The following is a 21,747-nucleotide window of genomic DNA, read 5'->3' as shown; positions in this document are numbered from 1 at the left end:
TGGTAGGCAAGTTAGCTATTATTTTTATTACTCACATACAATCATTTGCCAAAATCCCTTGCCAACTTCAGAAGAATTCTCAAAAACTGACTCTGTGGTGCATCACTAAAGAAATGTCATAAATACTTCTAAAATCTTGATTTCTTAGCCTTTTTCCATCACTAAAGCCTACCATTAAATTGCAGTTATCTAAAAAAGAATAGAGTGGCCAGGTGCAATGGCTCACATCTGTAATCCCAGCATTTTGGGAGGCGGATCACAAGGTCAGGAGTTCAAGACCTGCCTGGCCAGCATAGTGAATTCCCATCTGTACTAAAAATACGAAAATTATCTGGGCATGGTAGTGAGCACCTGTAATCCTAGCTACTCGGGAGGCTAAGGCAGGAGAATTGTTTGATCCCAGGAGGCAGAGGTTGCAGTGAGCCGAGATCGCACCACTGCATACCAGCCTAGGTGACAGAGCAAGACTCCATGTCCAAAAAAAAAAAAAAAAAAAAGAATAGAGCCCAGGAATAGACTCTACATAAGCAACAATCTAGGTTTTAATCCTTGCTGTTTATTGTCTCCAAAATACATTTAAAAGTGAATTAATTAAAAATACTTTTAATGTTATTCAAAAGGATAACACCAATTGAAAAACCTCATGTGAGTATAAAATCAACAGCTGATTCGAAATGGCACATGGAAAATGTGTAGCCTTTCATCATGAAAAATGTCTAACCTTGTGATAGCACCAGAGTTGCAATCCTTTGCAAAGGATTCTGTTAACATATTTAATATTCCATGATAAATAAGGATCTGTGGTAGTTGACAAGCTTAAAGGAGAGCAAGTGTGTAGATGACATACTTCCTAAGGTTCTTATCAGCTCTGAATTCTATAACAAGACAGAAATATTTGGTATAGTTCATCCTATTATTTTTGCTGTTGTTCATTCTCATTCCATCATGATTATAATTGTGTGACTTTATTATTGTGAGTTCCCTAAAATTTGCTAACTCCTTTCTCTAGCCACTTGTACCTAAAGGTTTACACTTTCTTTTTAGGGTCTCATTTTCTATACTGAATGGCCCCATGGCCACAATGAAGAAAGTCACCCTCACACTCTTAAATAATCACATCATTTTTATTGGCTTTGGTTTTTATACTTTTAAATGTATAACCATTCTAAGTAGCTAAGAAAACTGTTCATGGCTTAGCAGTTTTGCAGAACAATATAATCAAGAACACAGAAACATCCTTCTCATGGTTCCAACAGTCTCTCTATAACCACACTCCTTACAGAAAACATGTAAATGTAGAAAGATAAGATACATAACCACAAGTTTCACTACCATTTTTGTCTCCTCTATGATAACACACTGTGTCGGTTCACTCTTCTATCTATGTGGCTGCTGAAAGGTCCACCACTTCTCCTGTTTCTTCTTCTTTGGTTTCAGCCCCTTCACTCACTTTCTCATTCTCCATCTCTGTTTCCACCTTTTCCCCTGTCTCACCTGGAAAAGTAACCAAAGGAGATACTAAGAGACATTTATTTAGAATTAACATAAATTATCCCACAGTTTGTCTCCAATGGGGGCAGTTCTTGATCTTCAGGTCAAAGCAGTAAGTTTCTCTGGGGGTATCAAGAAAAGTAATCATCTCAGCTGGGCACAGTGGCTAACACCTGTAATCCAACACATTGGGAGGCCAAGGAAGGCGGATTGCCTGAGGTCAGGAGTTCAGGAGCCTAGCCCAAAGTAATGATACCCCATCTCTACTAAAAATACAAAAATTAGCTAGGCATGGTGGCACAAGCCTGTAATCCCAGCTACTCGGGAGGCTGAGGCAAGAGAATCACTTGAAGCCGGGAGGCAGAAGTTGCAGTGAGCTGAGATCACGCCACTGCACTCCAGTCTGGGTGACAGAACGAGACTCTGTCTCAAAAAAAAAAAAAAAAAAAAAAGGAAAAGAAAAGTAATCATCTCGATTCTCTCAGAGCCTCTGAATGGCTGAAATGTCGAGTCAATTAACATCTCGAGTCTTGGCATACTCTTATGAAAGAAATGCTCTCTATAAAATCAGGATACAAAATTACCAAAGAAATGGTGGTAGAACAGATTATAATAGAAAGTTCATGGCCAGGTGTGATGGTTCCCACCTGTAATCCCAATGCTTTGGCAAGCTGAGGCAAGAGGATCACTTGAGGCCAGGAGTTCAAGACCAGCCTGGGCAACAAGACCTCCTGTCTTTACAAAATATTTTTCAAAAATTAGCTGGACAGCTGGGCGTGGTGGCTCACGCCTATAATCCCAGCAATTTGGAAAGCTGAGGCAGGCAGATTGCTTGAGCCTAGGGTCTGAGACCAGCCTGGCCAACATGGTAAAACCTTGTTTCTACAAAAAATACAAAAATTAACCAGGGATGGTGGCGCCCAGCTACTCAGGAGGCCGAGGAGGGAGAATGGATTGAGCTGGGAGGCAGAATCTACAATGAGCTAAGAATACCACTGCACTCCAGCCTGAGTAACAGAGCAAGACTCTGTCTCAAAAGTAATAATTTTTTAAAAGAAAAAAAAATTAGCCAGGCATGGTGGCACATTCCTGTAGTCCTAGCTACTTGGGAGCTGGGGCAAGAGGATCCCTTCAGTCCAGGAGTTGGAGATTATAGTGAGCTGTGATTGCATCACTGCACTCCAGCTTGAAGATCTTGTCTCGAAAGGAAGGAAGGAAGGAAAGGAAGGAAGGAAGGAAGGAAGGAAGGAAGGAAGGAAGGAAGGAAGGGGAGAGAGAGAGAGAAGAAAAAGAAAGAAAAAAGAAAGAAAGAAAGAAAGAAAAGAAAGAAGAAAGAAAGAAAACAAAGAAAGAGAAAGAAAGAAAGAAAGAAAGAAAAGAGAAAGAAAGAAAAAGAAAGTCTAATTTGTATCTAAATCAAAGGGTGGTCCAGGGGTGCCCCTAAACCTGTCTGGCTTGGCCATTATGTGTTTAAAAACAATCGTTAAACATTTACAGACAGCCAACACTAACAAGTCTGGACACTGCACACACAACCCTGTTTCCCTGAGAAGTTGGCTTTGGCAACATTGGCCCTAGTTCCATGGCTGGAGCTGTGCAGAGCTTCCTCTTTTGACAAGGCTGTGCTCTGTTTGCCAAGGTCCCCTGGGCTCCCACAGTATGACATGTGTCCTTCACCTCACTCATTTTCAGTATCCTAGGCCTAAAGACTTTTGAGTTTGCCAATCCTGATGTAAAAACTACCTGCTTTTATTTGCCTCTCCCAAGTTGTTCCCAGGGCCCTTCTTACACATTCTTAGGAAAGCAGTTCCCACAACAGACTATGGTGATGCACGCACATCTTGCCTTCCCACACTAGACAGTGAGCCCCTTGAGGACAGAGACTATCTCTTCCTCAGTCTGCATCTCAGCACCTAGCATATGTTTAGGCATGCCAAAAAATGCTGAGTTAATAAATGAAAGAATTGGCCAGACGTGGTGGCTCATGCCTGTAATCCCGGCACTTTGGGAGGCCGAGGCGGGTGGATCATGAGGTCAGGAGCTGGAGACCAGCCTGGCCAATGTGGTGAAACCCCGTCTCTACTAAAAATACAAAAATTAGCCGGGCATGGTGGTGTGCGCCTGTAGTCCCAGCTACTCGGGAGGCTGAGGCGGGAGAATCGCTTGAACGCAGAAGGTGGAGGTTGCAATGAGCCGAGATCACGCCATTGCACTCCAGCCTGGGCAACAGAGCAAGACTCCATCTCAAAAAATAAATAAATAAATAAATAAATAAATAAATAAATAAAATAAATGAAAGAATTTAAAAAAAACAGATGGATGATTATAATGAATGCTTCACTTCAGTATACTGAAATGTGAAGCTAAAATTTACCAAAATGTAAATCATACCCCAGAAGAAAATATTTTTTTAAATTATAATACCAATAAAGAACACTGTAAACATCATTTGTTTTATGCTGGTAAAATACATTTAAAATTTTAAAACACCATATGCTAAGACATAGTACATTTTCTCTGGTCTTCTCATACAGATTTTAAAACTGCAGAAGAACAAGAGCAGACTGACAGTCATTTTCTTTTTCCTTTTTTCTTTTTTTTTTCTGGAGAACGAGGTCTCACTATGTTGCCCAGGCAGGTCATGAACTGCTGGGCTCAAGCTATCCTCCCACCTCTGCCTCCTGAAGTGCTGGGATTACAGGTGTGAGCCACTGCACCCTGTCCTGACAGTCATTTTCTAAGATAAGCTTCACAAAGATGAAAATAACATTCTAAGATCCATTATATATATATCATTTCATTGGAAGGTGAATTCCTCCAGTCATCATCTATTCACCTTTACTTTGGATCCTGATTGCATACATGGGGCCTGATGAAGTGTCAACTTGGAAAAATTCAGAAAGTTTCACATGTTGCCTTCAATGTTAGATACTATTTAAACACTAGGTTAAAATTTTGGACAGAGATGATGTTTCGGAAAAGTTTTGCTGACAAACTGAGCATTAATAGAATGCCTCTTTCCCAGGCATAGAAGCCTTTTTGGTTTGGTCAAACGAACTTCAACCACCTGAAAGTGACTTCAGGGACTGTGTGTCAGTCACCCCATCCCACTCCCCAGAGCTGGTCTCCTATGGAGCACATCTAAACATCCAGGTTTGCCAGCATAACTTTTACCTTCAATGCGTTGGTCCTCTTCATTAGTATGGATGTTCCTGATCATTTCCACATATGCTCCTGCCTCTACATTTCGTGCTGGATGCTCCATGCTTCCAACTATTCCTTCAGGTTGAATCTGCTCCATGTTTCCTGGACCTTCAGGAGTTTTATGGAATGGATCATTCATAACAGGCTTTTCCACAAGCTGACTTCTGTCCAATACTTCTGGTGTTACATTCTCTTTGGGAATTCTTTCTAGAAGCTGGGGCTGCTCCTCTTTTCCCAGTGTTGCCTGAAGTTGCTGCTCTTCAGCTGTTTCCACAAACTGACTTCCTTCCAATATTTCTGGAGATTCATTCTCTTTGGAAATTGTTTCTAGAAGTGGGGCCTGCTCATCCTTTCCCACTGTGCCCTGAGGTTGTAGCTCTCCAGCTGTTTGCAGAGTCAGAATGTTCTCAGTTGTTCCTAGAGGCTTCATCTCTGCAGCAGTTTGTGGATTCTCAGTGACCTCCACTGCTCTGAGAGAGTCCTTCTCTACTGCTGCCTGCAAAGGCTGACCCTTGGCTTCTGGTCCTAAAGGCTGAGCTTCAGCATTTCCTTTTAGAGACTCGGCCTCTGTCCCTGCTCCTGCATCTTTCTTCTTTCCTTCTGCTGCTGGGGCATCCTCTTTGCCACCTGGTTGAGGCGGCCCAGATTCCTCCAGTCCCTCTCCAGGCTGAGTCTTTTCTGTGGACCCTGATTGGTCTGTGGCATCCCTTCCAGGGACTACGTCCTTGGCCAGGGGCTGTTCTTGGAGGGGTTTAACACCATTAGCTGTAGGCTCTGCTGAAACCTTGAGCTTTTGTAAGGGAGGACGGCTTTCCCTTTGTACATTGCCATCAACAGTAGATTCTCTTCCCAGTGCATGTGGCTTTGGTTGGGCAAAGCAGGACTCACTTTCTTCTGCAGTTGAAAAATGCTCATTTGAAGTTACTTTGGTTATTCATTTGAAAAAGAAAAAGAAAAGAGAAAACACAAATTATTGTTTAGTTTTATCTTGAAAAGTGAATTGACATCACAAAGTAGATTTAACAGTTCAAGACAGTTCCAAATATATCTGAGTTCAGAAAGGCCATACCATGACCCTAACACTCTCCAAGTCAAATCCCTTTATTGTCTTCAGCTCAAACTTTTCATCTTAAGCGCTGAAGTCCTCCAAAACCAGTTTTCTCCTGTTTGCTCCTTGTGCATCTTTTCATGGCTCCTGTCCCAGATTCTAACTGAGCTTACTCTGTTTCTCTCTTCTTTTCCTTGTCTCACACTTTCTCCTCTTGAGACTTAGAAGGTTTCCTTTTTAAAAAAATTTTTTTCCATTTTTGTTTTGGCGGGGAGGGCAATAGAAGATTCCCAAACTTAGAAGGTTTCATGATGCGAGGTCCTTGGGCTGCTAGAGAGGTCTTACTTTCCTTCTAACACAGAAAAGCCCCAAGCAAATGGAAAAAGGACTGTGGCAGAGAAGCCCTAATAGGTAAAGGCTAAGATGTCTGGGAAGGGAAGTAGCAGAGACAGTTCAGCCTGAGTTTCATGTCATTTGGGGGGCACAGTGGGAAAAGAAATCAACAGAAAGCAGGGAAACATGCATTTTACTTCTGGCCATTGTTCCAACTGTATGAGCTTGGAAACTTAGCTCCCAATGATCTTGTCTCTAAAACAGCAGTGAATCTCTCTTGTCTCCTTCATATTGATCTCAGAGTTGCATGAGGCATGATAGTTTAAAAGATGCAAAAGTGCGTTGGATAGTTTAAGATAAGCAATATGTTTAAAATTGGCAATATGTTAATACTCTTTGACCCAGCAGTTCTGCTTCTGGAAATTTTTGTTGTTGTTGTTTTACTTCTTGAAAATTTATTCTAAAAGCATAAACCTTAAGAAGATGCTTTGGGAGAGAATATATATATATATATAATCCCAATATTCTTCCATTTTTTTATTTTTGTTTTACTTTTCTATTTAGAGACAGGATCTCACTATGTTGCCCAGGCTGATCTTGAACTCCTGGGCTCAAGTGATCCTCCTGCTGCAGCTTCTCAAAGTCCTAGGATTTATAGGCATGAGCCACCACACCCACCCCACATTGTTCTTTACAGCAGCAAAAGCTAGAAAACAACTTAAAAGTCTAATAAGTTCAAGAACACATAAATATTCCATGGTGTGGAATATTATTATACCATGAAAAAGATGATTATGAAGACCATATGCTAAAATAAGAAAATAATTATGATACAATAAGTTTAGAAATCACTCATGATTAGGTTGATCAAATAAAGTAATGCATATAAAGTACTTATTAACCCAAAGTCTACTGTGTGATTAAGTGCTCAACAAGTTAGCTATCAATTTTATATAAAGTATGATTATGGCAATGTTGAAAGAAAGGCAGGGAGGGGAGGGAGGGCAAAAGGGGGAAAACAAATCACAAATGATGGGGGAGGAAAGCTGGAAGATAATAAGTCAAAAGTTAAAGTGGGTCTCTAGGGGACCTTTTTCTTCGTCTTTTTTCCCCCAAAGATTGTTTTTCTTCTTTTCTTTTTTCCCAAAGATTGTTTTTCTTCTTTTCTTTTTTCCCTCTAAGTTACCATCCACCTCAGTCATATGTGCATGCAGTTTAAAGAGTTATCTGCTTATCTAGTGTAAGCTAAAAACAAGTAATACTCAGATCTCCTCTCCCATTTACCCTTCTAAAAAAGAAATATTTGCTTATAGAAGCAAATATTTTAATTCTTCTAGCTGTTTTGGAGGAATTTTTTTTCTATGTTGCTAAATGAATTGTGCTTCAGGATTTTTCAGTTTGGACCTTTCAATTAACTTTTTTTATTTTTTAAATAGAGATGTGGTCCCATGTGGTTCGAGTTGCCCAGGCTGATCTCAAACTCCTGGGCTCAAGTGATCCACCTGCCTTGACTTCCCAGAGTGCTGGGATTATAGGCGTAAGCCACCACGCCCGTCTCAATTAACTTTTACTATGGAAGATAAAAACTTAGCTCTTTTCCTATTCTCCTTGACCACCAGCCACTCTCTCCAATTACACATTCACATTTCCTTTTTTTTTTTTTTTTTTTTGAGACGGAGTCTTGCTCTGTTGCCCAGGTTGGAGTGTGGTGGCGCGATCTCGGCTCACTGCAAGCTCCGCCACCCAGGTTCACACCATTCTCCTGCCTCAGCCTCCCGAGTAGCTGGGACTACAGGCACCCACCACCACACCCGGCTAATTTCTTTGTATTTTTAGTAGAGATGGGGTTTCACCATGTTAGCCAGGATGGTCTCGATCTCATGACCTCGTGATCCACCCGCCTCGGCCTCCCAAAGTGCTGGGATTACAGGCGTGAGCCACCGCACCCGGCCCACATTTCCTTTCAGTTCAGTGATTATATATTAATTATTTAAAATACTAATGTTGTAATTTGGATTATATCAATATCCAAATGTATGTCTGTATAATGACTGTGTCTTCTATGAAGAACTGAGCCATATATTAAGCTATTACAATTTTTTATTTTTCCCCGAGTTAATAATTATCATACTTTTTCATTTCCTAGGAGTTCACGTATTATCATTTACTCAACTCACTGCCATTTTTCTCTCTTTTGAACACATGTATTCATATCAAACAGCCTATCAGTTTAATCTTCATGAAGATGAGGGACTTACTGAGGTACCAAGCCACCAGCTCCAGAGCATTTTAAGGATCCTGCGGTATCAGGGGTGGTTCTCAGTTTTCTCTACTGCTAATCAAATTAAGCTTTCCTTGGCATGTTAAGTGTGTTATCACATGTCTGTCTGCTTCCTAAACTCCAGTATTGTTCTATTATTGTCTTTTTTTCTGTTCTTCCTATCTCTGTGGGTTTAAACTAATTTTTAAATCTCTTTACTGTCATTTTAGTGGTTTTTCAGGAAGGCACAAAATTAGATCCATATCTTCAATCTACCACCTTCACCAACACCTCCAAAGATGCTTTAGTGATTATTTATAATGAAAAAAAGAAAACTTTCCAAATGAAAACATGGGATGTACAAAAGCAGTTTACGTACAAAGATGAAAACTACAGGCTCTGCTCTCTGGTACCACAGGTGAAGCCATCAGAAGCAGTAATCTAACAAAAACAATCCCATGCGATAAACGCTGTGTGACCCCTGTGTGCACAGAGTGGCAAGAAGTCACACATGAGTTGAGTGTGCTGAGATAGTTTGCGAGCCCCAGGAGAACACATGGGGAAGCCTGGAGGACTCAGGAAAGGATAGTGCGGCTGGAGGCTGGCGCAGAAGCCAGGTCATGGAGGGTCCTGCAGGTGGTGCTAAAGAGTTTAGATTTTTGTCCTCGAAGCACGAAGAACAAGAATTTCTAGCAGGACTTTTTTAAAAAGTTAAATAAATATACATGCACCATATAGCTCAGCCATTTAACTTATAGATATTTTCCCAAGAGAAAAGAAACCACATGTCCATACATTTATACACAAATGTTCATAGCATCTTTATTTGTAACAGCCCAAACCCGGAAACAACCCAAGTGTCCATCAACAGGTGAATAGGTCAAAAAATCTGTGGAACGGCCGGGAGCGGTGGCTCACGCCTGTAATCCCACCACTTTGGGAGGCCGAAGTGGGCGGATCACGAGGTCAGGAGATCGAGACCATCCTGGCTAACACGGTGAAACCCCGTCTCTACTAAAAATACAAAAAAAAATTAGCAGGGCGTGGTGGCGGGCGCCTGTAGTCCCAGCTACTCGGGAGGCTGAGGCAGGAGAATGGCGTGAAACTGGGAGGCGGAGCTTGCAGTGAGCCGAGATCGCGTCACTGCACTCCAGCGTGGGCGACAGAGTAAGACTCCGTCTCAGAAAAAAAAAAAAAGGCTGTGGAACGTTCACACCAGGGAATACGACCCAGTAATAAAAAAGAAATGAACAATTGATAAGTGCAACAACATGGATGATTTTCAGAATAATTATGCTGAGTAAAAGAAGACAAAAAGATTACATAGCATATGATTCCATTTATATAAACTCTAGAAAATACCAACTTATCTACAGTGATAGAAAGCAGAACGGTGGCTCTTTGGAGACTGAGATTGGGTAGACAGGAGGGAGATTTCAAAGGGGCACAATCTTGATTGTGCTGATGCTCCTATGGTGTACAGATAAACCAGAGTTTACTAAAATGTACACTATAAATATGTACAGTTTATTGTATGTGAATTATACCTCCAAAAAACTGATCATTTTGGAAATATAAAAATAAAAGATAACTAAAAAAAAAATTGTGAGCAGAGAAATGAATCAATCCAATCTGGATTTTAAAAACCTCCCAGCTGGGTGCGGTGGCTCACGCCTGTAATCCCAGCACTTTGGGAGGCTGAGGCGGGTGGATCACCTGAGGTCCGGAGTTCGAGACCAGCCTGGCCAACATGATGAAACCCAGTCTCTACTAAAAATACAAAAATTAGCCGGGCGTGGTTGCATGCACCTGTAATCCCAGCTACTTGGGAGGCTGAGGCAGGAGAAAATTGAACCCGGGCGGCAGAGGTTGCAGTGAGCCGAGATCGCGCCATTGCACTCCAGCCTGGGGGAAAAGAGCGAGACTTTGACTCAAAAACAAACAAAGAAAATACTCCCGCTGCAGAATGAATTAGAGGCAGGCAACACAGAAGTCAATGTGTCCAGTGACACAGGGCAAATAGGACTCAGAAATGAGAAGTAAAAATGACTGGACATAATGACAGTTCAGGGGCTGAAAAGAGGGACAGGGAGGGTCTAGAGAAACACTGGTTCATAGCTCTGATGCTGGAGATAGAAAATATAGGATAGGCCGGGCACAGCATGCCTGTAATCCCAGCACTTTGGGAGGCTAAGGCAGGAGGATCACTTGAGGCCAGGAGTTCAAGACCAGCCTAGGAAATATAGCGAGACCTGATCTCTACAAAAAAAAAAAAAATTAAAATTAGCTGGGCATGGTGGTGTGAACCTGTAATACCAGTTACTTAGAAGGCTGATGGGGGAGGATCACTTGAGCCCAGGAGTTTGAGGCTGCAGTGAGCTGTGATCATGCCACTGCACTCAGCCTGGGCAAGGGAGTGAGACCCTGTCTCTAAAAATATGTGTTCTAGTGATGGGGAGAGGGATAGATGGATTTAGGGCAGTGAGAGACACATGAATTGCTCAGGCTGGGGCATGGTATCTTGGAGATGGTTGTAGATTGTACATCCTGGTGGCAAATCCGGGAGGCTGTTGGACATATAAATCTCGGCTAGAAATATATGTAACAGCCTGGAGCTGAGCTCTCTATCTTAGAAACACATTTGAGTTTTAAGAAAGTTTTACATAGAGGTTCCTGTGAGGAGGGGAAATGAGGAGGGTAGTGGTGTGTGTGTGTGTGTGTGTGTATGTGTGTCAATATCTGCATCCCCATCCTGCCTCAGAGACTAGGTGTGAATCCTCCTGCAGAGAGGGAATAGAGCTGGAAGTAGAGAAGCAGAACTCAAGAAAAACCTGATGAGACTTAGGGCTCAATTAGAATTGAGGGGAGGGCTATTTTTCACCTCCCCCTCCTGCCTCATCATGAATGAAGCCTTCAAATTAATTGCAAGTAAGGCGATTTAATCAAGGTGATTTTTCAGGTCTAAAAAGAAATTCATCCTGAGAAAACAATGCATTTAGATATCACACAAATGATGGTCTGGTGATAATTGCCTTAGGGAATAAACCAGGAAATGTGTTAATGTACTAATCACAGATGTCTGCCAAATTATATTTTCTAGTAAAATTGTTATTACAGTGATTAGTATTGTCGGTTAAATGAGACAAACCATTTTCATCCACCTGTGCCAATCATGAGTACATTCAAAAGGCATTATTCTCCTAGAGCAAAAATTGTGCAGAAAAAAATGTGCCGACACACCCAAAACACAGCCACACAATTTTACATTCTGAAAAACATATTATGCTATCAGTCTAAGTTTTCTCCCACAATAAAAAGCTTTGCGAAAGTTTGAGAAAATTGATTTCTCCACAAATGGTGTCATAAGTGTCCAAGTGATCCGTCAATTTTTGCCATAGCTATAATATTTATACCCATGATCACAATATCCATTCACTTTCATTCTTTTATTGTTGTTGTTGAGACAGGGTCTCAATCCGTCACCAAGGCTGGAGTGGAATGGCATGACCATAGCTTACTGCAGCCTCAACCTCTCAGGTTCAAGTGATCCTGCCACCTTAGCTTCCCAAGTAGCTGGGACTACAGACATGTGCCACCACGCCAGGCTAAGTGTTAAATATTTTTAGAAACAGGGTCTCTCTATGTTGCCCAGGCCGATCCATTTTCATTCTTTTTTTTTTTTTTTTTTTTTTTTTTGAGATGGAGTTTTGCTCTTACTGCCCAGGCTGGAGTGCAATGGTGTGATCTTGGCTCACTGCAATCTCTGCCTCCCAGGTTCAAGCGATTCCCCTGCCTCAGCCTCCTGAGTAGCTGGGACTATAGGCATGCGCCACCATACCCGGCTAATTTTGTATTTTTAGGAGAGATGGGGTTTCTCCATGTTGGTCAGGCTGGTCTCGAACTCCCGACCTCAGGTGATCCACCCACCTCCACCTCCTGAAGTGTTGGGATTACAGGCATGAGCCACCGCGCCCGGCCAGTTCTTATGTAACTTTCCCAATTTTACTGGTGCACTGGAAGTAGGCAAGTGTCCACAGCGTATACTTTTATAAAACACAACCTGAAAATAGTCAACCAAGTTGGGCAACTTTACAAAAGAATGTCATTGTCTTTTAATATTTTTTTTGTGGTAGCCCAAAGGACATACAGTACCTTTAAAATGACCATACACACACAAAATAGGGAAAATGCTAGAAGGGCAGGGCCACATTTACTTTGTAATTTATATTGATTAATTGCACTCTAAATTTTGAAATGGCTATATTTCAGAGGCAGTAGCTCTCAAGGAATAGCTCAGAAGTTCTTTTTCCTATGTGATAGAAGAGACAAATCTGCTCTAAGAGGACAGACATCTTATGACCTTGAAAAGGACACCTATAGACCTATAGTATAGTGGAATTTTTTTTTTTTTTTAGACGAAGTTTCATTCTTGTTGCTCAGGCTGGAGTGCAATGGTGCAATCTCAGCTCACTGCAACCTCTGCCTCCTGGGTATAAGCAATTCTCCTGCCTCAGCCTCCTGAGTAGCTGGGATTACAGGCATGCACCACCACGCCTGGCTAATTTTGTATTTTTAGTAGAGATGGGGTTTCTCCATGTTGGTCAGGCTGGTCTCGAACTCCCGACCTCACGTGATCTGCTCGCCTCAGCCTCCCAAAGTGCTGGGATTACAGGCATAAGCCACAGCGCCCGGCCAGTGTAGTGGATTATAACTCCAGTTCCTGTACTTACTAGCCTCTCTCTGCCTCAGTTTCATCACCTGTAAAGTGGGAATAGTGTTATTACTGAACCAGGGAACTGACATGAGGATTACATGAGATAATACTCAGAAAGAACTAGTACAGAGACTAGCACCCACTAATCTTGTCAATCTTAGCATCACTATTGTTATACCTCCCGTAGTGGCCCAAACAAGGGTGAAATTAGGTGCACAGTGTCTGGGTGTGGTGGCTCACACTTGTAATCCCAGCACTGTGGGAGGCCAAGGCAGGTGGATCACTTGAGCCCAGAAATTCGAGACCTGCCTGGACAACATGACGAAACCTGTCTCTACCAAAAAATTTAAAAATTAGCTGGGTATGGTGGTGCAGGCCTGTAGTTCCAGCTACTCAGGAGGCCGAGATGGGAGGATAGCTTGAGCCCAGGAGGTTCAGATCACAGTGAGCCATGATTGTGCCACTGCACTCCAGCCTGGGAGACAGAGCAAGACCCTGTTTCAAGAAAAAAGAAAAAAAAAGAGAGAGAGAAAGAAATTATGATGTACAAACAGAAAAGTAAGGTGATTTCATTCATTCCAATATTGGTACATTTCTGTGAAAGAAGAAAGATTAGGCTGGGCACAGTGGCTCACGCCTGTAATCCCAGCACTTTGGGAGGCCGAGGCGGGCAAATCACTTGAGGTCAGGAGTTCGACCAGCCTGGCCAACATGGTGAAACCCCATCTCTTCTAAAAAAATTAAAAAATTAGCTGGCCATGGTGGTGAGTGCCTGTAATCTCAGCTACTCAGAAGACTGAGGCTGGAGAATTGCCTAAACCTGGGAGGCAGAGGTTGTAGCGAGCCAAGATCACGCCAGTGCACTCCAGCCTGGGCAACAGAGGAAGAAGGAGAAGGAGAGGGAGGGGGAGGGGGGACGGGAGGGGGAGAAGAAGAAGAAGAATGAGAAGGAGAAGGAGAAGGAGGAGAAGAAGGAGAAGGAGAAGGAGAAGAAGGTGAAGGAGAAGAAGGAGAAGGGGAAGAAGAAATGAAAGACTGGAAAACAAATAGTTGTTTTGAACCATCTCTCAGAGAACACAATAAAGTCTACAATTACCACTCAAACTTCCTTTCTGGCTCCAGATTACATAACCCTCAGCTTATTCTTACTCTTGCGCTGCTGAAGGAAGTTCATTTTTTATGTGTTTGATCTACCTCCCTTCCCTCCAGCCTAAAGCAGAGCATTGAGACTGTTCTAGCACTGGGTGTGAATCCTGATTCCGCCATTTACTTACCTGTGCAATCTGGACAAGTTAGTTCCTAACCTCTCTGGATCTCAGTTTCCTTATCTGTAACATGTGGGTATTGTTTGCCTTTCAGGCTTGTTAGAATTGACAGAGTGGATAATGTGTGTAATTTGCCCAGCATGGTATCTGACATGAAAAGGTAGCCACACTAAACAGGGACACAGCGCACAGCTGTACAAGCTTCTCACTGCACGGGGCAGAACTGCAGCCTTGGTGCATCTGCAAGGGTGCATGTGTTGTTGGTGGGGAAGGCCTCTTTCTAATTATACAAAGTTCCCTTGAGTACCAGGAGTGACCTGTCAATAAACTATATCTAAATTAGCAACAGAAAAGCTAACTTGCAACGTTAAAGGGCTTAGATACACAGTCTCCTAAACACTATGAAGTTGTCAGTGTTGACCTACAAAGTTGTATTGTTATCATGGTACAGTTTAAGACATGATTATTGATAAATAATGGAAAAGTAGGCCGGGCACGGTGGCTCACCCTGTAATCCCAGCACTTTGGGAGGCTAAGGCAGGTGGATCACCTGAGGTCAGGAGTTCGAGACCAGACTGGCCAACATGGTGAAACCCCGTCTCTACTAAAAATATAAAAAATTAGCCGGGCTGGTGGTGGATGCTTGTAATCCCAGCTACTCGGGAGGCCGAGGCAGGAGAATCACTTGAACCCAGGAGGCGGAGGTTGCAGTGAGCCAAGATTGCGCCACTGCACTCCAGCCTGAGCAACAAGAGCGAGACTTCATCTCAAAATAAATAAATACATAAATAAAAGTACTTATAATGTTAGCAATGATTTAACTAAACTTGATTGGTGTTAATAAAGGCCATTCATAAATTATATATAAATAAATGTTTCATTCTGTTTGCTGGCTTTGATCTCACTCATTCATCACATTTTCATCAAGTGCATACTACAGGCAAGATCTGGGTGGGCACAGGGGTTCTAGCAGGTAACAAGATTTGGATTAGCTGGGCATGGTGGCATGCACCTGTAGTCCCTGCTACTCAGGAGGCTGACGTGGGAGGATTGCTTAAGCCCCAGAGGTCAAGGATGCAGTGAGCCATGATTGCGCCACTGCATTCCAGCCTGGGCAACAGACAGAGACCCTGTCTCAAAAAAAAAAAAAAAAAAGGAAAAAAAAAAGAGGAAAATGTGGTCCCTGGTATCCTAGGGTTTACTGTCTTCGGGGAAATTCAAATAGCTACTCCCTTCATTAAGCACAACTTGGTGGCTACACATTACCTCTTACCCAAGTACTTCTATACACTCTGTCCGTATGATTTTGTGAATCCTCACCATACCTCCTCAAAGTAGAAAAAGGTACTACATCATTTCTTCTAGCAGGCTAACTTGAAAAGCAATGAGATATATTTTTGTCCACAAACAGGAGACATTCTATGCCTAATCTACGTTATTATATAATAAATACTGTAGACAGATGCGTTGTTTTCACATCTGAATTTGTTTAAAGATGTGTCTGTTTTCTGAACTCCACATTTCATCAAATCATAGACTGCTCTGAGCCTAATCCTTTGGTGCTCATTATCTCCCTTGATTCTGTTGTAAATTGATCCATCACAAATTCATTGTGACAGCTGAACTAACAGAACCCTTGTTGTAAGCACCGTTGTGATAGGCACACAAAGAAACTAAATACTAGGCAACATTACAGAAGGGATTAGAACTAAAGCTAACATACCTGAAATTCACATTATGATGGAAGCTTTTCAACTCAGTTCATTACCCTAATCGGAAATGAAAAGTTTCTACCCAACAAAAAGAAAATCTTGTCAATATTTCCTATGACTATGCCATATCAGACATCCTAAAGACTTCACTGGCCTGTCTGCTGGGTTTTTGAGCGAATTTGTAAGGAAGGGGGTCCTGGTGTTTTTCCTTGCTGTCATCATTTCTAGGTTCCTGGAGCTTTTGAGGTTTTGGAACCAAGAATGTAGCACGAGTCAACCCCAGAGGAGTAGTCCACTCATCTTCCTTCTCATTTTCTTACTTTGCTTTTGCCTTAATTCCATTCTATCCTTCATCCATCCATCCAATCAACATTTGTGGAGCAGCATTATTCTAGATGTTTTTTCCCTTTTCCCACATCAAAGCATGTACGAACACTCTTCTGTGCCATGGCACAAATGCTAATTCCCAAGTGTGCATTCCATCAGCTGGTAGACGCTAACAGGGCACTCATTTTGAAGAAAGGTGAACTTAGGCTATATTCCATGTAACTGACATATAAAATTATCAACCAAAAAATTATTTGAGGGTAAATAAAAATCAGTCAGACCACTTTTCTTTTTTAATAAAAGCACCTGAATTTACATATCTAGAATTCGTTTTGATCATCACAAAGTAAATGCGATGAAGTTGGATGATAATGTTGAAATTTAAATATAGAGAAACAAGAATAGGCTAGGCATGGTGACTCACGCCTGTAATCCCAATACTTTGGCAGGCTGAGGTGGGGGGATTGCTTGAGCCCAGGAGTTTGAGATGAGCCTGGGCAACATAGTGAGACCTCATCTCTACAGAAAGAAAAAGAGACAGAGAGAGAGAAAGAGAAACAAGAACATAATTAGTAATTAGAAAGGTACTCTTGGAACAATTGTTGAACTCACATGGAGATGTGGACGCCTGCCTAGGGGAGAGGCTGAACTTTAAGAGCTACAGAGGCAAGTCTGTCATCAAACCATGACAAAGAGTTGTTTCCTTCAGATATACTTTTCCAATTTTATTTTCTTTAATTTCTTTTAGATTCCTATAAGATAAACTCTTATTTCAAAAACATGATAGCACAAAACATCACTTTAGAAATTATTGACAGCATTCATCACTGAAAAAAGAGTTTCATTGATGGATGGTCATTATTAGCACAAGGGAATCCAACATTTGCATAGAAATCCAGTCTATAAAATCAAAGCCATCTCACTGAACAAGGAAAGGAGACAGGAAGGAAGATGATGTCTGTCTCTGTATATATAATGACACTTCACCAACCCAAACAGGACTTGCCACCATGCTTCTCTGGGAAGGGGAACAGTGGTTGACATTCATTGAGGCACTGAGCCTGGAGCTTTGTGTGGATTATCTCATTCAATCTTTCCAACAACTCTGTAAGATAGGACTATTGTTATCCCCATTATATAGTTGAGGAAATTATAGCATCTTTTTTTTTTTTAATAGAGACAGGGCCTCGCTATGTTGCCCAGGCTGGTCTCAAACTCCTGGCCTCAAGCGAACCTCCTGTGTTGGCCTTTTAAAGTGCTGGGATTACAGGCATGAGCCACCATACCTGGCCATTATAGCATCTTTATCTAAGAGGGGCACACAGCTAGTGAGTGGCACAGCTTAGGCTTAACCCCAAGGAAGTTTGATTCCACTTTGAAGATTTAGCTGCTTTTAAAAGCAAATTGTGGTCCCAGAGCCTGCACCATCAGCATGACCTGGGAATTTTTTTTTTTTTTCAATGCTGAATCTTGGGCTCCACCCCAGAATCTTAACCAGATTCTTCTGTATTTTAACAAGATCCCCAGATGATTAGGTTACCTATGGAGTCACCACGGAAGGCATACAGGAGCTATTTGGAGAGACTGAACTGGATTGAACAATCCTATCTGAATATACAGGATTGCTGGATGGGGATGTCCTTCATTCTCCACAGGCGTTGCTGCCTATCTTAGTGTGGTCTCTGTCCTCACACTAACATGCCATGGTCAGCATGAGAGCTAATATAAGGATATTGATTTAGCCATGAATCAAAGGCCTGAGCTGGTTTAAGTGAGCTCCACGCTGGGGAGTGAGATTTTTTCCCAAGCTTCCTTCACTTCACAGAATTAGCTGGGTTTGCTAAGCCTCTGCCTTGGCTAGATCACGAGGGGAAAAAAAAAAGGCCTTCTAATTTCTCTTCTGAAATTAAGGTTAATACAGCTGGGTGTGGTGGCTCATGCCTGTAATCCCAGCACTTTCGGAGGCCAAGGTGGGCGAATCACTTGAGGTCAGGAGTTCGAGACCAGCCTGGCCAACATAGTGAAATCCCGTCTGTACAAAAAATACATAAATTATCTGAGCATGGTGGCGGGCGCCTGAAATCCCAGCTACTCAGGAGGCTGAGGCAGGAGAATCGCTTGAACTCAGGAGGCAGAAGCTGCAGTGAGCTGAGATCGTGCTATTGCACTCCAGCCTGGGTGACAGAGAGAGAGACTCCATCTCACAAAAAGGGTTAATGCTTGCTCTGCTTTGCACTCTAAGAGGGGCGGACAGACCCACCTCACCAATGTGATGTGGCTGCTTGCCAGGTTCGGTCACTGTGTCTATGTTTCACTCTGTCTGAGTACAGAGTACAAAGGCCCATGGTCAAAAGCAGGTGTCTGTGGCCAGGCACGGTGGCTCACATCTGTAATCCAAGCACTTTGGATGGGCGAATCACTTGAGCCCAGGAGACAAGCCTGGGCAACATAGCAACACCCTGTCTCAAAAAAAAAAAAAAAAAAAAAAAAGGCAGGTGTGCTTGAGATGGGAGTTAGCAGTTAGCAACTGTGTGGCTGGGATGGAAGACTGAAATTTTACAACAGAGCAGTCCTATTCACACCAGATATTTGGGCCTCAAGCGTGGGGGCTCTGTGCACCCTGAAAGCCACTGGCACCAGAGAGAGCACTGGGGAGACCCAGGAGGAGAAAGATCTAAGGTCTTTCCGCTGACTGATTGCGGCCGCCACTCTCTCAGGTTAGGCACCTACATGCAATTCAGATGACTTCAGTTCCATGCTTAGGAAACATAATAGATCACATTAAGCAAAGGGGGGATTTTCTTTTCCAGAATGAAAAGCCACTTGTAACAAAGCACAGGTTGTCCACTCACAACCTGATACACCTTTGAGGCCACCATTAAGCCTCCTGGTGTAAACATTTGAAAACTGAATTGAACGAGCTTCTTCATAAAGCAAAGCATATGAAAAAGCTGCAACTTAGGAAGTAGGTTTGACCAAGAATCATGAACATAATTAAACTGGAAGATTTCAATAAGATTAGAACAGAAAATAAAAATCTGCCTTTTCGCCCATCATCAAACTTCAGAGTCTCCAGGAGGAATATAAGAGAAGTTTAGGGGGCAGTGAGAAGTCAAGTCAACCACATGTACCTTTGAGATGATGTGATGAGAAGGGCAGTTTATCTCTGTGGTCTTCCTCCCAAAAACCCATAACTCCAGTGTCATCATGAGAAAAATACCAGACAAATTCCAGTTGAGGAATCTTCCACAAAATACCTAACCAGTGCTCCTCAAAACTGTCAGAGTCATCAAAAACAAGGACAATCTGAGAAACTCTTAGCCAAGGGGAGCTGAAGGAGGCATGATGACTACATGCAATGTGGGATTCTGGATGGGACGCTGGAAGTGAAACAGGACATTAGAGAAAAACTAAGAACGTCTGACTAAAGCATGGACTTTAGTTAGTAATCATGTAACAGATTTGGTTCATTAATTGTGACAAACATATCCTACTAACATAAGATGTTAAAAAAGAGGAAAGTGAGTGTGCAATATGTGAGAACTCTCTGTACCAACTTCATAATTTTTCTGTAAATCTAAAACTATTCTAAAATAAAATTTATTTTTAAAAATTATAGCAGGGAGGCCAAGGCAGGAGGATCACTTGAGGCCAGCAGTTTGAGACCAGCCTGGGTAACATAGTGAGACCTTGTCTTTACAAAAAATAAAAATATTAGCTGGGTATGGTGGTGCACAGCTGTAGTCTCAGCTACTCGGGAAGCAGAGGCAGGAGGATCACTTGAATCCAGGAGGTTGAGGCTGTACTCAGCCTGGGTGACAGAGTGAGACCCTGTCTCCAAAAAAAAAAAAAAAGTAAATTAAAATAAAAAATAAAAAAATTATAGCAGCAAAAATATAAGAGCAAGTAATCTAGCTAAATAAGAAGACCTGGTAGCCTTAGAAAAACTGTCTCATAAACTGTAGCCATTCGCATACCACTTTTATGATTTTTGAATATTTCTTTACCATTTGTGCTATTATTGACTTAATATTTTTGTCACCATTTTTCTTTAAATAAATTTACTTTTTTAAAAAGTGAGGAAGGCCAGGTGAGGTGGCTCACACCTATAATCCCAGCACTTTGGGAGGCTGAGGCAGGCGGATACCTTGAGTCCAGGAATTAGGGACCAGGTTGGGCAACATGGCAAAATGTCAACTCTCCAAAAAACAAAAAAAAATTAGCCAGGTGTGGTGGTGCATGCCTATAGTCCCAGCTGCTGGGCTAAGGTGGGAGGTCAAGGCTGCAGTAAGTTGTGATCGCGCCACTGCATTCCAGCCTGGGTGACAGAGTGAGACCCTGTCTCTAAAAAAAAAAAAAAAGAAAAAGAGAGAAAAATTTAAAAAGTGAGGAAATCAACAAACTCAGGGATCTAGAACTTGATCTTAAACAAACACAAAAAGCTGGGTGCAGTGGCTCACACCTGTAATCCCAACACTTTGGGAGGCCGAGGTGGGTGGATCACCTGAGGTCAGGAGTTCAAGGCCAGCCTGACCAACATGGTAAAACCCTGTCTCTACTAAATATACAAAAATTAGCCGGGCGTGGTGGCACATGTCTGTAATCCCAGCTACTCCGGACGGTGATGCAGGAGAATCACTTGAACCCAGGAGAAGGAGGTTGCAGTAAGCCAAGATCACAGCACTGCACTCCAGCCTGGGCGACACAGCAAAACTCTGCCTCAAAAAAAAAAAAAAAAAATTATATATATATATAGAGAGAGAAAGGGTCTCACTATGTTGGTTAGGCTGGTCTTGAACTCCTGGCCTAAAGAGCAAGCTTCCTGCCTCAGTCTCCCAAAGTGCTGGGATTACAGGCATGAGTCACCGTTCCTGGCCCAGACTATATTCTCAGTGCATTATATGTATTAACTTATTTATTCCTTAGCTCTATGAAGTACTATTGTTGATCCTATTTTGTAGATGAAGCAGCATGGAGAGGGTCAGTACCTGGCTCAACGTCACACAACTAATAACTGATCCTGAACGAGGATTTGAACCCAGTCTAACTCCAGGCCCACATTCTTAATCAGCACTCTATACTGTCTTTCAGTTGAAATGAAATGTTGAACTTCATACCCATACATTAATGCAAGGTGTACAGGTAACCAGAACCTCCCATAACATCTAGTCTACAGGTGCTATACCTTTAGATTAAGTACTAAGTAAAGGAAATTAGCAAAAAAGAAACTCTGTGGTTTATATCAGAGTCTTGAGAAAATGGGAAGAGGCAGAAACAGGCACACACACAAAAATCACCTTACAGAAAAAAAATAAAAGACAAAAGGTTCATTATAATTATCATTAACAGTGAGGAAAAGAAATAAGCAAAGAGAATGTTTTAGGGAGAACATT

At 42.2% G+C, this 21,747-nt stretch overlaps 1 protein-coding gene across 2 annotated transcripts in view; it reads right to left on the bottom strand.

Moving 5' to 3' along the window:
* Window positions 1-1,105: 1,105 nt before the first annotated feature.
* The window catches only part of ERICH5 (glutamate rich 5), a 30,844-nt gene continuing 10,202 nt past the window's right edge, over window positions 1,106-21,747 (bottom strand). The window contains exons 2-3 of one of the 2 annotated variants that reach the window (XM_003821689.6): window positions 4,666-5,619; window positions 1,106-1,494 (exon numbers count right to left, since the gene is read on the bottom strand). In XM_003821689.6, coding sequence (XP_003821737.1) covers window positions 1,382-1,494; window positions 4,666-5,619 — 1,067 coding nt within the window. In that variant the 3' untranslated portion in view covers window positions 1,106-1,381. The remainder of the gene's footprint in view (window positions 1,495-4,665; window positions 5,620-21,747) is intronic. The other variant, XM_057303058.2, reaches the window with a different exon arrangement.

Source organism: Pan paniscus, chromosome 7 (genome assembly GCF_029289425.2).
Source record: "Pan paniscus chromosome 7, NHGRI_mPanPan1-v2.0_pri, whole genome shotgun sequence".
Lineage (NCBI taxonomy): Eukaryota > Metazoa > Chordata > Mammalia > Primates > Hominidae > Pan > Pan paniscus.
Note: the sequence above shows the minus strand (reverse complement) of the source record. Positions and strands in the feature narration are given on the sequence as shown.